This window comes from Rhinopithecus roxellana, chromosome 22, assembly GCF_007565055.1.
Source record: "Rhinopithecus roxellana isolate Shanxi Qingling chromosome 22, ASM756505v1, whole genome shotgun sequence".
Classification (NCBI taxonomy): domain Eukaryota; kingdom Metazoa; phylum Chordata; class Mammalia; order Primates; family Cercopithecidae; genus Rhinopithecus; species Rhinopithecus roxellana.
In genome coordinates this window covers 7,552,573-7,569,013 of record NC_044570.1, presented here as the reverse complement: position 1 = coordinate 7,569,013, position 16,441 = coordinate 7,552,573, and the positions used below count along the sequence as shown (strand labels likewise).

General features: G+C 51.9%; 2 protein-coding genes across 3 annotated transcripts in view; both read left to right on the top strand.

The window, feature by feature from the left end:
- The first annotated feature begins 1,322 nt into the window (after positions 1-1,322).
- On the top strand, positions 1,323-15,979 carry ZBED1 (zinc finger BED-type containing 1). Of its 2 annotated transcripts, none has more exons than XM_030926230.1 (2): positions 1,323-1,482; positions 11,630-15,979. In XM_030926230.1, exon 2 carries the CDS (start codon positions 11,681-11,683, stop codon positions 13,763-13,765), a length of 2,085 nt encoding a protein of 694 aa, XP_030782090.1. In that variant the 5' UTR covers positions 1,323-1,482; positions 11,630-11,680; the 3' UTR covers positions 13,766-15,979. The 2 variants fall into 2 exon arrangements, with proteins under 2 accessions (XP_030782090.1, XP_030782089.1); XM_030926229.1 differs by having other exon boundaries at positions 11,627-15,979.
- DHRSX (dehydrogenase/reductase X-linked) overlaps positions 1,367-16,441 on the top strand; it is a 293,745-nt gene continuing 278,670 nt past the window's right edge. Inside the window, exon 1 of the mRNA XM_030926231.1 lies at positions 1,367-1,482. Within this exon, the coding sequence (XP_030782091.1) occupies positions 1,374-1,482 (109 nt within the window). The 5' untranslated portion in view covers positions 1,367-1,373. The remainder of the gene's footprint in view (positions 1,483-16,441) is intronic.

The following is a 16,441-nucleotide window of genomic DNA, read 5'->3' as shown; positions in this document are numbered from 1 at the left end:
GGGTCTGTGGTCCTGCGGGGGGCGTCCTGGCTGGGGTCTGTGGTCCTGGAGGGGTGGTCCTGGCTGGGGTCTGTGGTCCTGGGGGGGGCGTCCTGGCTGGGGGTCTGTGGTCCTGGGGGGGGGCGTCCTGGCTGGGGTCTGTGGTCCTGGCGGGGGGGCGTCCTGGCTGGGGTCTGTGGTCCTGGGGGGGGGCGTCCTGGCTGGGGTCTGTGGTCCTGGGGGGGCATCCTGGCTGGAGTCTGTGGTCCTGGGGAGGGCGTCCTGGCTGGGGTAGGTGGTCCTGGGGGGGGGTCGTCCTGGCTGGGGTCTGTGGTCCTGGGGGGGGGCGTCCTGGCTGGGGTCTGTGGTCCTGGGGGGGCATCCTGGCTGGAGTCTGTGGTCCTGGGGAGGGCGTCCTGGCTGGGGTAGGTGGTCCTGGGGTGGGGCGTCCTGGCTGGGGTCTGTGGTCCTGGGGGTGGGCGTCCTGGCTGGGGTCTGTGGTCCTGGGGGTGGGCGTCCTGGCTGGGGTCTGTGGTCCTGGGGGGGCATCCTGGCTGGAGTCTGTGGTCCTGGAGGGGTGGTCCTGGCTGGGGTCTGTGGTCCTGCGGGGGGCGTCCTGGCTGGGGTCTGTGGTCCTGGAGGGGTGGTCCTGGGGGGGGCGTCCTGGCTGGGGTCTGTGGTCCTGGGGGGGGGGGCGTCCTGGCTGGGGTCTGTGGTCCTGGCGGGGGGGGGCGTCCTGGCTGGGGTCTGTGGTCCTGGGGGGGGCGTCCTGGCTGGGGTCTGTGGTCCTGGGGGGGCATCCTGGCTGGAGTCTGTGGTCCTGGGGAGGGCGTCCTGGCTGGGGTAGGTGGTCCTGGGGGGGGTCGTCCTGGCTGGGGTCTGTGGTCCTGGGGGGGGCGTCCTGGCTGGGGTCTGTGGTCCTGGCGGGGGGGCGTCCTGGCTGGGGTCTGTGGTCCTGGGGGGGGCGTCCTGGCTGGGGTCTGTGGTCCTGGGGGGGCATCCTGGCTGGAGTCTGTGGTCCTGGGGAGGGCGTCCTGGCTGGGGTAGGTGGTCCTGGGGGGGGTCGTCCTGGCTGGGGTCTGTGGTCCTGGGGGGGGCGTCCTGGCTGGGGTCTGTGGTCCTGGGGGGGCGTCCTGGCTAGAGTCTGTGGTCCTGGGGGGGGCGTCCTGGCTGGGGTCGGTGGTCCGCTGGGGGTCCCCAGTCCTGCAGGCGATGCGGGATCCCAGCGGGCCCGGGCGGGGTCTGGGGTGGGGGGGTCCCGGCAGGCCGGGGCGGTCCGCGGCGGGCAGGGGGCGGTCCGGGGCGGGCGCGTTTCCGCCGTCCGTCCGGGCGGGCGGGCGGGCGCAGAGTCCCGCGGGCGGCGCGGAAGCGGCGGCGGCGCGGCCGGGGCAGCCATGTCGCCATTGTCTGCGGCGCGGGCGGCCCTGCGGGTCTACGCGGCCGGCGCCGCGGTGATCCTGGCGCAGCTGCTACGGCGTTGCTGCGGGGGCTTCCTGGAGCCAGGTCAGCGGGGCGGGGTGGGGGTCGGGGCTCCGGGGACCCGGGTGGGCGCGGGCGCGGGCCGGGGCGGGCTCGGGGGCGGGGGCGCGGGGTCTCCGCGTGACCTTGGCGAGGCGGTGGCGCTCCCGGAAGTGGGACTGGGCGGGGGTCGCGGTGGGGCCGGGGTTGCGGGGGGCGTGCGCGGCTGGGACCTCCCCGCCCCGCGCTTCGCGTCCCCGCCGGCTCTTCCCCGCGCCCCCTGCGCCTGGCCCGGCCCGGCCCTTCCCTCCCCGCGCGTGTGTCCTCCCCGCCTGTCCCGGGTCGGGCTGCAACCGAGCCGCCCCCGGGCAACCGCCCCCCGGCCCACACGGACACCTCCGGGCCATGGCCGGGGACCCGGGGGCTCGCACGCCCCGCGCCCCGGACCGCAGGCAGCTCTGCCTGCCGCCTGCGGTCGGCCAGTGACCGCGCGCCTCCGCCAGGCCCCGGAGGGGAGGAGGGGGCGTCCCAGGGACCTCGACCCCCACCGACCCCAGGGTAAGTGAGGACTGGCCCTTCTCCGGAGAACGTCTCCAGAGGGGACCCAGGGGCGGCTGCTCGGGCACTGGGGAGCCACGGAGGTCTGGTGGGGAGGGCAGGCCCGTTAAGTGGCAACTTTGTTTCCTTGGCCTTTGTAAACATCTCTGAGTCACAGAGCTCCAACTTTGCAGGACTCGTTTACTGTCTGAACTCATCAGTGAGGACTGCCACTGTGTTTTGTGTATGAAGATTACTTATATTCATAGATTTGTAGGTTCAGAACTTATTAATTTATTTTTTTGTAATAGGAAGTAGAGATGAACTCTTGCTATGTTGCCCAGGCTACTCTCAAACTCCTGGGCTCAAGCAGTCCTGCCTCAGCCTCCCAAAGTGCTGGCATTACAGGCACCAGCTACTGCATCCGACTGATGTTTTAAATTTTTTGTGGACGGGGTCTTGCTGTGTTGCCCAGGCTGGTCTCAAACTCCTGGGCTCAAGCGATCTTCCTGCCTTTGCCTCCCAAACTGCTGGGGTAAATTACAGCTGTGAGCCACCAAACCTGTCTAATGTTTTAATTTTTTTTTGTAGCAATAGGGTCTTCCTATGTTGCCCAGGCCGCTCTGAAACTCATGGGCCGAAGCAATGCTCCTACCTGGGTCTCCCAAAGTGCTGGGTTTACAGGCGTGAGCCACCACGCCTGGGTAATGTTTTAAATTTTTTGTAGAGATGGCATCTCACCATGTGGCCCAGGCTGGTCTTGAACCCCCTGGCCTGTAGCAGTCCTCCAATGTGGGCCTCCCAAACTGCTGGGATTACAGACAGAGCGCCACTGTACCCAGCCCATATTCTCAATTTAAATCTAGAAACTTGTAAACAGTTATTTGTGAACTGGTATAAAGGGAATGATAATTCCATGTTAGGTTAAATGACAGTTTGTTTCAAAAATGACAGTTATCCAAAACAGAGCGTTCAGAGGGTCAGTGTGGTGGGGATGGTGGTGTACGTTGCCCCGTATGTCTTAAATGTCCGGCCTAAGAAGAGAGCTGTTATTTCTGCCTCTGTAGACGGTTTCATGGCATGTCAGGAGGCCTCTGGAAGACACTACCGCACGCCTCTGGGAGACTGGGAGTCAGCCAGGCGAAGCGCTTGGGTGCCTTATTGTGAAATGACTTTCGACTTCCACTCTGCACCCACTGGGGGAACCCCAGGGGTCCCAGCTCCACACTTTGAGAAGCGTGCCTGGAGTGGATGTTTTAAAATGAGCCTCACTCTCTCCCGCCTCTAGCCAGAAAAAGCTTTGAGTTTTCTGTGAGCTAAGCTTTTCTTTTTCTGCCAGGCTGGCTTCAGTGTTTGTTTTTTAAACCTGCTTAGCATAATTACAAGTGCATAGAAGAAGGAGAGTAAAGGAACTGCAGTCAGGCCTTCCTAGGGCAGGAGAGCATGTTTGTTTGAAGTGAGTAATCAGTTGCAAGGTGAACGGGTTACAGCCACCGAACAATTGTGTGGAGTCTCGCAGAAGGTGATGTTTTAGTTTTGCTTACAGAAAGGTCCCCTTAAACCTTCCAAAGGGCCTGTGTGGACCCTGGCAGAAGAGGCTGGGGTTCCCGCAGCAGCTCACCAAAACTCTGGCCTTTGAAAAACTTGCTCTTTGTGCATTAGAAAGGAGGGCTGGATACTTTTTTTTCCCCCTGTATTGATTAAATAACAACAACAGAGGGTTGTTAAAGAGGACAAGCTTCTGGTGAAGTCACGTGTCTGCCAAAGGACTCTGTACCCGGCATGTATCGAAACAGAACGGTCTTCTCTAAAGATTAACTTCAGTAGCTTGGCCTCATCGAGCCCCTTCCTGTGTTTGGATTAAAAGTCATTTTCGTTATCAGTGGAGGAATGCCGTTTTCCGGGGTCTGCTGGTGGCCAGCTTCCTAGACGGCACTTTGCATTTGCTTCTCTCTGGTGGACCGTCACTGTTGATGAGGAAACGCTGAACTTTGTCCAGAGCATTTGAGCTAAGCTGTTTGAATAACCACGAGGGCCAGTTTCCCCACTGCAGACTGGAAGCAAGGGCAGTTTTTTCTTAGGATTTCCAAATGGAGCTTGTTCTTAGGTATCTTACAAAGGAAATGCCGGGGTTACACATTCCACATGAGTTGACTTACATAGTATGAGAAGGAAGAAACTGCGGCTGGAATCCACTCCTAAATGGTGTCTTCATCATGGAAAAACAAGATAATTACAAATTAATCATAGATGTTGGTCATGCCTTTACAGAGGGGGTTTAGAAGCAAATTGACAATTCCTGTAAGAGGGTCTGTCTCTGTGTTCTTAAGACTGTCCATGCGGCCCATTCAGTAAGGTGTATCTGTTGGTTGGATCTTAAAATAGGTGATTTAATCAGTGCATTTAATATCCTAATATGGCATCAAAACTTGAACATTGATGTGGCCTGAAATCTGTTGAAATTGATCGTATTGAGTGAAGAAAGTCTCTACCCACCAGTATTAATAACAGGGTGATGTGTTTAGAAATTACATTTTCTCTGATGCATCAATGAGTTTTGCAAAAGGAGAGAAACTTGATGGTACCTATAGTCAAGTCCAGTTCCAGGACTGCACAGAACTTTTCTTAAAAGTTCTGTTGTAAATAATAGGCCACAGAATATTCCTTCACTTTCTGGGATGCAAAATGGACTCGTAAATGCTGTACCACAGGAGTGAGTATTTACAAAAAATATGCCAACTGGCCCACTTACAAAGCTATTTATAGAAGTCCTACTTTTCAAACTTTTTTTTTTTAACCTACAAAGGGAAAGTTAATTCTTGTTGGTTTTGTAAGTAGTGAACAGTGGCTATTAGAGATCAGGTAGGAGTAAAAACAGCAGTTTTCCAACTTCTTTTTTTTTTTTTTTTTTCGAGACCAAGTTTTGCTCTTGTCGCCCAGGCTGGAGTGCAATGGCGTGATCTCGGCTCACCACAACCTCTGCCTTCCGGATTCAAGTGATTCTCCTGCCTCAGTCTCCCGAGTAGCTGGGATTACAGGCATGTATGTGCCACCACGCCTGGCTAATTTTGTATTTTTAGTAGAGATGGGGTTTCTCCATGTTGGTCAGGCTGGTCTCAAACTCCCGACCTCAGGTGAGCCGTCCATCTTGGCATCCCAGATTGCTGGGATTATAAGAGTGAGCCCCTGTGCCCAGCCTCCAACTTCTTGATCATAGAATCCCCTTCAAAAAAACGAGGACCCCGGACAGTTTTTGTTTTTGTGGACTATAACAGTCAATAAGTCATCCTGTTAGACATTAAAACAGAAATTTAAAACATATTTAACAATTTATTTAAAAGTAATGGTAACAGGCCAGTTACATGTTACTACCAAGAATGTATGTCATATATTTATTGTTTATTTTATTTTTATTAAATATATATGTTTTTAGAATAATTTATACTTTTCTATAAATATAAAATACAAGTAAGTTGTGTATAATGTAGATGTAAATGAAAACAACTGATAGTTTTATATAAATATGTAAATGTGTACAATTAAATCTTGCTAACATCTATCACCTGCTGTTTTTCCTTTGTGGTGGGAACATGTAAAATCTCTTTTAGCTGTTTTTCTGTTTTTTATTTCCATAGATTATAGGGGAACAGGGGGTGTTTGGTTCCATGAGTACGTTTTTTAGTGGTAATTTGTGAGATTTCGGTGTACCCATCACCTGAGCAGTATACACTGCACACAAGACATTTAAAATATCTATTAGTGGGCTGGGCACAGTGGCTCACGCCTGTAATCCCAGCACTTTAGGAGGCTGAGGCGGGTGGATTGTCTGAGCTCAGGAGTTTGAGACCAGCCTGGGCAATACAGTGAAACCCTGTCTCTATTAAAATACAAAAATTTAGCTGGGTGTGGCAGTGTGTGCCTGTCGTCCCAGCTACTCAGGAGGCTGAGGCAGGAGAATGGTGTGAACCCGGGAGGCGGAGCTTGCAGTGAGCCGAGATTGCGCCACTGAACTCCAGCCTGGGCGACAGAGCGAGACTCCGTCTCAAAAAATAAAAAATAAAATAAAAAAATAAAAATAAAAACCTCTTTTAGCTATTTTGAAATACGTAATACACTAATAACTATAGCCACCACGCTGTGCAGTAGGTCACTGAAACTTATTTCACCCATCGAACAGAAACTTGCTACCCTTTGGCCATGTGTTGTATGTTTTTTAAAATAAAAATGATGGCCATTTCCAGAATAATAACTTAGGGAGAAGAATGGCTGAGTTTTAGGGTTTTGTCAGCCTCATCCACAAAGGGATAGACGGTGGCTGGCTCCTTCCTCTGCTTCTTCACACTGGTGTCTTGTGACGTGTCGTTCTGGTAAGAGTCATGTGAGCCACGTCTACTGGCCTCTCACGATGTGCAGTTGGAAACGTGAAATCGCCGGCCCCCTGAGAGCGTTCTGGGGAGTATCCCCCGCAATCCCCCCACCGGGGATGCTGCACCAGCCTTGAAGAATGAGGCAGTGAGAGGCTGGTTTGCAGCAACCTTTATTCGTGGCCTTGTGTGCACGGAAGCACTGCAAGGGAGGAGGAAGGAGGAGGGAGGGTACTCACTGCAGAAGGCCAGCTCCGCTGTGGCTGTTACGTGGGTTCAGGTGGAACCCACCTGCTGTGTGGACGGTTCTTTACCTGGGAGTCCCATGGGATTCTGACAGCAGGCGACATGTAGGAGGGAGCTTCTTGTGCCTCCATCCAGGAGTCACTTGGTTAGGGGTTTGGGAATTTCTGCTGTCGGTACAAAACTTCGCTCCAGGTACTAGACCTGTTTCAGCCAAATAATAATAATGATCATCATAATAGAATATAATCCTTTGTTCACCTAAGTAATAATAATATTAATAATAATAGAATATAAATGTTTGTTCATGGTACTGGGCCGTCTTTCAGTCCAATAATAATAATAACTAGGAATAATGATAATAATGATAAAATATAAACCTTTGCTTCACGTTCCTGGGACGTCTTTCAGCCAAATAATAATAATATTAATGAGAGTATAAACCTTTGTTCAGGGTACTGCGATCTCTTTCAACCCAGTAATAATCACACCAATAGTAATAATAATGATAGAATATAACCTTTGCTTCATCTCCTGGAATGTCTTTCAGCCAAATAATAACAATAATGTTAATGATAATAGAATAGAAACCTTTGCTCAGGGTACTGTGACCTCTTTCAGCCCAATATTAACAATAGCAATAGTAATAATGACAATAATGATAGAATACAAACCTTTCCTTCATCTCCTGGAATGTCTTTCAGCCAAGTAACAATAATAATATTAATGATAATAGAATATAAACCTTTGTTCAGGGTACTGCGACCTCTTTCAGCCCAATATTAACAATAGCAATAGTAATAATGATAATAATGATAGAATACAAACCTTTGCTCCAGGTCCTGGGAGCTCCTTCAGCCAAATAAGAAGAGCAATAGAATAGAAACCTTCATTCACAGTACTAGGACCTCTTTCAGACCAATAATAATGATAGTAATAATAATTATAATAGAATATAAACTTTTTTCTAGGTACTAGGACCTCTTTCAGCCAAATAACAATAATAGTGGAATATAAAACTTGGCTCTAGGTACCAGAACCTCTTTTCAGCCAAATAGTAATAATAAGAATAGTATTAATAGAATATAGACCTTTGATCCAGGTACTGGGACACCTGTGAGCCAAATAATAATAATAACAACGATAATAATACAACATAAACCTTTGACTGAACTACCACAACCTTTTTCAGCCACATAATAATAATAAAATATAAACTTTTGTTCCAGGTACCCAGACTTCTTTCAGCCTAATAATAATCATAGAGTATAAACCTTGACTACAGGCCCTGGCACCTTTTTCAGCCAAATAATAATAATAATAGAATATAAACTTTTGTTCTGTTACCGGGACCTCTTTCAGCCTAATAACAAAAGTAATAACAATAGAATAAAAACCTTTGCTCCAGGTTCCAGAACCTCCTTCAGCCTAATAATAATAATAATAATAATAATAATGATGGAATGAAAATTTTTGTTCCAGGTGTTCGGGACCTCTTCCAGCCTATTAATAATAATAATAATATAAACCTTTGCTACAGGTATCAGAACCTGTTTCAGCCACATCATAACAACAATGATAATAATAGAATAGAAACCTTTGCCCCAGGCACTGGGACTTCTTTCAGTCAAATAATCACAATAATAATAATAATAATAATAGAATTTGGATGTTTGCTCCAGCTTTCAGGACCTCCTTCAGACAGATAATAATAACCAAGTATAAACTTTTCTTCCAGGTATCGGGACCTCTTCCAGCCTAAAAATAATAGTAATAATAGCATATAAATCTTTTTTTTGTTTGTTTTCTTCTTTTTTTTGAGACGGAGTTTCGCTCTTATTGCCCAGGCTAGAGTGCAATGGCGCGATCTCGGCTCACTGCAACGTCTGCTTCGCGGGTTCAAGCGATTCTCCTGCCTCAGCCTCCCGAGTAGCTGGGACTACAGGCATGTGCCACCACCATGCCCGGCTAATTTTGTATTTTTAGTGGAGGAGGGGTTTCACCATGTTTTCCAGGGTGATCTCAAACTCCTGACCTCAGGTGATGCATCCGCCTTGGCCTCCCAAAGTGCTGAGAGTACAGGCATGAGCCACTGCACCTGGTGCCAATATAAAACACTTTGCTACAGGTACTGGGGCCTTTTTCAGCCTCATAATGATAACAACCATAACGATAATAATTAGAATATCAACCTTTGTTACTGGCACTGGGACCTCTTCCAGCCTAATCATCATACTAATAAAAGTAGTAATAAATAATGGAATAGAAACCTTTCCTTCAGGTTCCAGAACTGCTTTCAGCCTCATAATAATAATAATAATAATAAAACGTAAACTTTGTTTGAGGACTGGGACCTCTTTCAGCCTAATAGCACAGATGATAATAATGGAATGTAAACCTTTTCCCCCAAGTACCAAAGCCTGTTTCACCCAAATAATATGATGATGATGATGATGATGATGATGATGGAGATGGAGGATCTGATAACAGCTGTGACCTCTCACTCAGGTCAGACTTAAAAGCGAGCACTTCAGAGCTAGACCGAGGCCTCTTGAGATGATTTTCTGCCTCCGCTGACTGTGTAATCCAGGGGCCCCACCCTAACTGGGCTGCAGAACATGCAGGTTGAGTGTTCCGTTTTCTGGAAGTCCCGGTTGCGTTATTCATTCTCTTGGCTTGCTACCTTAGAACAAACCAGGATGCTGGCGTTGGTCAGAGGACCCCCATCCTTGCACCCTGCTTTTGGGAAGCAGCGCTCCTGGGCTATGGTAATGCCCAGTTCACCTGGCACATGGTGGCGGCTCCCTAAAAAGCGCTGGACAGGCACCGTTGATGGAAAGCCAGCAACGTAGGCCGCAACTGCCCGTGAAGACGGGGGGCCTTTCTAAGACCTCTACCCATTACTGGGGGCAAAATTAACCTTCAGAATACCTTGCTGTAATAAAGTACCAGAAACCGGAGGGCTTAAAACCATAGCTTATTCTCTCCCAGTTCTGGAGGCCAGAAGTCTGAAATCAAAGTGTCTCAGGGCTGCGCTCTCTCCGGAGGCTTAGGCGGAGGATGCTTCCTGCCTCTCCCAGCTCCTGGGGGCTCCCAGCGTCCCTGGGCTTCAGGCCAGCCACATCATCACTCTAGCCTCTGTCTCTCTCTCCATGTGGCCTTCTCTGTGTCTGTGTCTCCTCTTCTGTCTTTTATAAAGACATCTGTCACCACATTTAGGGCTTACCTGAATCCCGGATGACCTCATCTCCACATCCGTAACTCATTAGATCTACAAAATTTCTTATAACCACGTAAGATCTCATTCCACGTCCTGGGCTTTAGGATGTGGAGATCTTTCTGTGGGCCACTGTTCAATCCACCATGATTTTAGCAGTTCCTTCTGGAGGCTCCAGGGGAGGATCCTTCCTGCCTCTCCCAGCTCCTGGGGGCTCCAGGCATTCTGGGCTTGTGGCCGCATCACTCCAGTCTCTGCCTCTGTCTCCATGTGGCCTTCTCCTCTGTGTCTGTGTCTCCTCTTCTGTCTTCTATTAAGGACACTGGTCACTGCCTTTAGGACCACCCCGACTGAGAATAATCTGATCTTAAGATCTTTGCCTTCATTATTAATACATCTGCAGAGACCCTTTTTCCAAACAAGGTCACCAGTACCAGGTGGATACAGATTTTCTTTGGCAGGGGAGGATGCTTTTCAACCCACTATAGTGATCATTGAAATATGCCTCCTTGCACTGACTGTCCCGACACTCTGAACGTGCCTGGGTGGTGCATTTCGTTGTTTACCCTCCTGAGTGCTGTGCTGGACACTGGCAGATACAATTACACCTTTTAACAAAGCCCAGCTGTCATTTTGGGCAACCCAGTCACAGAGGTGGCCTCCTGAGTGGCACTTGGAAGGGCCTGTATGTGTGAGTGAGTCTTCAACCTCAACAGGAACCCTAGGGACTGGCTTCGGGGTCATCTAAGCCTCCACACCAAGTGCCCCATGATGTTTGCACAGGTGTGTGATATTTGCCCAGTTGGGCCTTTCTGCCCACAGGTGTGACTGGACACAATGGGCGTTTTGAGAAGTTCCAGGGATTGAGAAATCCATGCTTCTTCAGACGTGCTTATAGATCACGGATGTACCTGTGCTAAAAACAAAGCCTGTGACATTCCACATGGCTTCATTTTAAACCATAAACTTGGAGAAGAGTGTGCAATGCCTCTTAGCCATAGGAAATCCTTCTGTGGCCAGATGGAGGTCCTGTTTGGCTTCTTTAATGCAGTCAATGAAACTCGGGTGGCATTCGACAGCGATTCTTGCTGTGATGGTTGCCGGCAGGGGGGTCTGTCTGGCCGCTTGTGGACTCTTCTGTGTAGGCGACGTCCCCAGAAAAGATCTACGCAGCTTTCCCACGTGGCAGGTGCTTGGCAAAGCTCTTAGAACAGGAACAACAAGCCCCTGTGATGAGAAGGGCACTGTCAGGCCGGGCGCGGTGGCTCACGTCTGTCATCCCAGCACTTTGGGAGGCCGAGGCGGGTGGATCACCTGAAGTCAGGAGTTCGAGACCAGCCTGACCAACATAGTGTCTCTACTAAAGCTACAAAATTAGCTGGGCATGGTGGCGGCGCCTGTAATCCCAGCTACTCAGGAGGCTGAGGCAGGAAAATCGCTTGAACCCGGGAGGCGGAGGTTGCAGTGAGCTAGGATCACGCCACTGCACTGCAGCCCGGGTGACAGAGCGAGACTCTGTCTCAAAAAAAAAAAAAAAAAAGGCACTTGTCAGGTACAGCCCTGCAAAAATGCCGTGCTCACTCGCAAACCTGTACGTTGACATGTGCGGCATCGCTGCGTTGGATTAACGTAGAAGAAAGAGCGTGTTCCTGCGCTAGCTTCCCTCCTCCGCTTTGCAAAAGTGACCCGCAAGGAAGGTCCGGCTGTCCGGCCCCAGTGCCCTTTGGTTGAAAGCGGAGCTGCCCCGGCACCGCGGCCGCCTCCCCAGCAGGGCTCCCACATCTGCCTGGGTCCCTTCTCATGCTGTGTTTGTCTTGGTCCTTCTCAGCAGGTCCCCACGCATGAGCGGCCGTCCAAGCAGGCAGGCTGCAGTGGAGAAGCAATGGAGAATAAAAGCCTGGAGAGCTCCCAGACAGACCTGAAGCTGGTGGCCCACCCCCGCGCCAAGAGCAAGGTGTGGAAGTATTTCGGCTTTGACACCAATGCCGAGGGATGCATCCTGCAGTGGAAGAAAATCTACTGCCGTATCTGCATGGCGCAGATCGCCTACTCCGGAAACACCTCCAACCTGTCCTACCACCTGGAGAAGAACCACCCGGAGGAATTCTGCGAGTTTGTGAAGAGCAACACGGAGCAGATGCGCGAGGCCTTTGCCACCGCCTTCTCCAAGCTGAAGCCCGAGTCATCGCAGCAGCCTGGGCAGGACGCGCTGGCTGTCAAGGCAGGCCACGGCTACGACAGCAAGAAGCAGCAAGAGCTGACGGCCGCGGTGCTGGGCCTCATCTGCGAGGGGCTGTACCCGGCCTCCATCGTGGACGAGCCCACCTTCAAGGTGCTGTTGAAGACGGCTGACCCCCGGTACGAGCTGCCCAGCCGGAAGTACATCTCCACCAAAGCCATCCCTGAGAAGTACGGGGCCGTCCGGGAGGTGATCCTGAAGGAGCTGGTTGAGGCCACCTGGTGTGGCATCTCCACTGACATGTGGAGGAGCGAGAACCAGAACCGTGCCTACGTCACGCTGGCCGCCCACTTCCTGGGCCTGGGCGCCCCCAACTGCCTGTCCGTGGGCTCCCGCTGCCTGAAGACCTTCGAGGTGCCCGAAGAGAACACGGCGGAGACCATCACGCGGGTGCTCTACGAGGTCTTCATCGAGTGGGGCATCAGCGCCAAGGTCTTTGGGGCCACCACCAACTACAGCAAAGACATCGTGAAGGCGTGCTCCCTGCTGGACATCGCCGTGCACATGCCCTGCCTGGGCCACACCTTCAACGCCGGCATCCAGCAGGCCTTCCAGCTCCCGAAGCTGGGGGCGTTGCTGTCGCGCTGCCGCAAACTGGTGGAGTACTTCCAGCAGTCTGCCGTGGCCATGTACATGCTCTATGAGAAGCAGAAGCAGCAGAACATGGCCCACTGCATGCTGGTGAGCAACCGCGTCTCCTGGTGGGGGAGCACGCTGGCCATGCTGCAGCGCCTCAAGGAGCAGCAGTTCGTCATCGCCGGGGTCCTCGTGGAGGACAGCAACAACCACCACCTGATGCTGGAGGCCAGCGAGTGGGCCACCATCGAGGGGCTGGTCGAGCTCCTGCAGCCGTTCAAGCAGGTGGCCGAGATGCTGTCGGCCTCCAGGTACCCCACCATCAGCATGGTGAAGCCGCTGCTGCACATGCTGCTCAACACCACGCTCAACATCAAGGAGACGGACTCCAAGGAGCTCAGCATGGCCAAGGAGGTCATCGCCAAGGAGCTCTCCAAGACCTACCAGGAGACGCCTGAGATTGACATGTTTCTCAACGTCGCCACCTTCCTGGACCCCCGCTACAAGAGGCTGCCCTTCCTCTCTGCCTTCGAGCGGCAGCAGGTGGAGAACCGCGTCGTGGAAGAGGCCAAGGGCCTGCTGGACAAGGTCAAAGACGGTGGCTACCGGCCGGCCGAGGACAAGGTCTTCCCGGTGCCCGAGGAGCCTCCCGTGAAGAAGCTCATGCGGACGTCCACGCCTCCGCCCAGCAGCGTCATCAACAACATGCTGGCCGAGATCTTCTGCCAGACGGGTGGCATGGAGGACCAGGAGGAATGGCACGCCCAGGTGGTGGAGGAGCTGAGCAACTTCAAATCCCAGAAGGTGCTCGGCCTCAACGAAGACCCCCTCAAGTGGTGGTCGGACCGCCTGGCCCTCTTCCCCCTGCTGCCCAAGGTGCTTCAGAAGTACTGGTGCGTGACAGCCACGCGCGTGGCGCCCGAGCGTCTCTTCGGTTCCGCCACCAACGTGGTCAGCGCCAAGAGGAACCGGCTGGCCCCCGCGCACGTGGACGAGCAGGTGTTTCTGTATGAGAACGCCCGGAGTGGGGCAGAGGCGGAACCCGAGGACCAGGACGAGGGGGAGTGGGGCCTGGACCAGGAGCAGGTGTTCTCCTTGGGGGACGGCGTCAGCGGCGGCTTCTTTGGCATCAGGGACAGCGGCTTCCTGTAGCGAGGAAGCGACTTGTCTTACAAGTCGTCCCCGCAGCAGCCCACTGGATGCTTTGCTGTACATACTCACCCGGTCAGCTTGGTTTTGAACCTCAGAGACCATCCACTGTCTTTGACGCCTAGAAGGTGGAAAAAGGAAAGAGATTCGAGAAGCGAGAGAGGGCCAGGCGTGGTGGCTCTCGTCTGTAATCCCAGCACTTTGGGAGGCCGAGGTGGGCAGATTAACTGAGGTCAGAAGATGGAGACCAGACTGGCCAACATGGCGAACCTGTCTCTACTAAAAATACAAAAATTAGCTACGCATGATGGTACGTGCCTGTAATCCCAGCTACTCTGGAGGCTGAGGCCAGAGAATCACTTGAACCTGGCAGGTGGAGGTTGCAGTGAGCTGAGATTGCTCCACTGCACTCCAGCCTGGGTGACAAGAGCGAGACTCTCTGAAAAAGAAAAAAAAAGACACAAGAGAGGCGGCTTTGAGTGGGTTTCCTTTCCTCCCCTATTCCCGGGGCCCTGATGGCTTCTGCTTGGGAATTGCAACGCTCAACTCCCCGCGTGCAGCAGAGCCTAGAGGGGCTGTTCCTTCACGGATACTTAAGGCCCACACCATACCATCTCTGATGCAAGTTCTCCCTGGGAGGGTGTACGAGACACAGGAACATTCTGGGTGGCGTCGAAGGAGCCTTTCCTGATCATGTGTGACTTCTGCGAGGTCCAGATCACTGAATTCATGTTTACATTCTCCTGCAAGCAGGGACCTCTTGCTTCTGGGAAACGGGGAGAGACCTTTTAGCCAAAATGCCCTTCTTCAAAAGAGAGACTTTTTAAAAAAATGTTTGGTTAAAAATGTGACAGATGAGTAAAAAATGCAGGCACTTAACAAAAAGCAAAAAAAAAAAAAAAAAAAAAAAAAGAAAAACAGGTGTGGAATGTGTTGCGTTTTCGACAGGTTGCTGTCAGCCTGCTTCTTGCTCCCTGTCAAAATTCACTTTGTGGAGTTGGTCCTTGAAAACTGGGTGGTGGGTCATGCTGCGGTCAGGAGTTCGAGACCAGCCTGGCCAACCAACATGGTGAAGCCTCGTCTCTACTAAAAATACAAAAAAATTAGCCAGGTGTGTGGTGGCATGTACCTGTAATCCCAGCTACTTGGGAGGCTGAGGTGGGAGAATCGCTTGAGCCCAGGAGTCAGCGGTTGCAGTGAGCCAAGACTGCGCCACTGCACTCCAGTCTGGATGACAGAGTGAGACTCTTGTCTCAAAACAAAACGAAACAAAAGTGGGCGGCTCACGGGTCTGGAGGTTATGTCTCGTGTGTCTCAGCCCTAAAAGTCCGGTTCCCCCGTGCTGCCAGCTTTTCCACACAGGGTGTGTTTGATTTGATTACCGGAAAGGACTCTTGCTGCTTCTCTTTTAGACTCCATAGCACAGGGGAAATTACTTTTAAAATATTGCCACCGGAGGGGTTTTCCGTGGCTGGATTCTTGCGAGTTGCTTTCAGTCATTCAGGGAAACAAAGACGTTTTCCAACATGTAGGACTGCTTTTTAACTGGAGGAAAAATACTTAATGAAGCTTAGCGTATTGCTTGGATTCTACGTGCAGCAGGTTCTCTGCCTCCGTGAAGACAAGGTGGGCTGGGGAGGACAGTGTCTAGGAGGGATGACCCCACTCAGCTCCAGGCAATGTTCTGCCGAGACCCGAAGAACTCTGGGTGTCAGAGGGTGAAGCGGGAACTACCTGCATTTCACAGCTGCTGACTTCTCAGGGCTACAAGCAGCACAGAATTTTATCCTTACATCCCGAGCCGGTGTAAGTCTGTAGAAAAGGAAGCGGGGGAGAAATCCACGTAACCTTTGCTGGCTTTTTAAGGGAAGCGGTTCTGCCGTGAACTTGGAACCCTCAGCTCCGGGTGTTCTGAGCAGAAGGGCAGCTGGAAGGGACACAGTGGGGCAGGCTTTGGGGTTGCTCTCTGTTCCGCCCCGAGGCTGGGGACGCAGGGCAGCCTGTGCCTCCAGGGGCTCTATTCTGTAGCATTGCCAGCGTTCCCTTTACGTCTCAATCATTTGCTTTTCGTCACTCATGTGAAAAATGTGACCTGCTCCGGCTCTGTCTTCATTTTTATTTTTAAGCCATTGTTCCCCTCCTAAATGGTTGCCTCTTATTTAATGCTTTCAAGTTGGACTGTTGTTCAATAAACCAGAGAACGACATTAGCTCCTCATTCCTTTGCCGCGTGTCCGTCTGGACTGCAGCTTGTCTGAACCCCTTGATCCTGGGAGTGGAGGGAGGGTTTTTGTTGTTATTATTTTTATTTTTATTTTTGTTGTGGTCCTTGTTTAAAGCAACTTTTTCCAGGGCACCCACAGTCAGTTCTCTGCTCCTCTTTCTCATCTGTAAATCCCCGAGTTATGATGGACTTTCGGGTGTTTTGGCATCAAAATACCTGAGTGAATCAAGTCGGCAGCTGGTGAAAGCGTTTCCTGGGAGCAGAGATTTTTGCCGGTTCCTTCGCTTAGTGGATAGTTGTATAAAAGGAGGTCCGACGGACGAGGCAGCCTGGATGGATCTGGATGGCATCAGCGCCTTCCCTCTCCCCCCAGCCTCCTTCTCTCCCCTCTTGCCTGTCTTCATCATCTCCTGTCACATCCTCTCTTCCTTCCCTCCTCCTTCCCTCCAGCCCTCC

Coding starts and splice junctions, on each gene's coding strand:
- ZBED1 (XM_030926230.1), top strand. CDS start 11,681: ATGGAGAATAAAAGCCTGGAGAGCTCCCAGACAGACCTGAAGCTGGTG.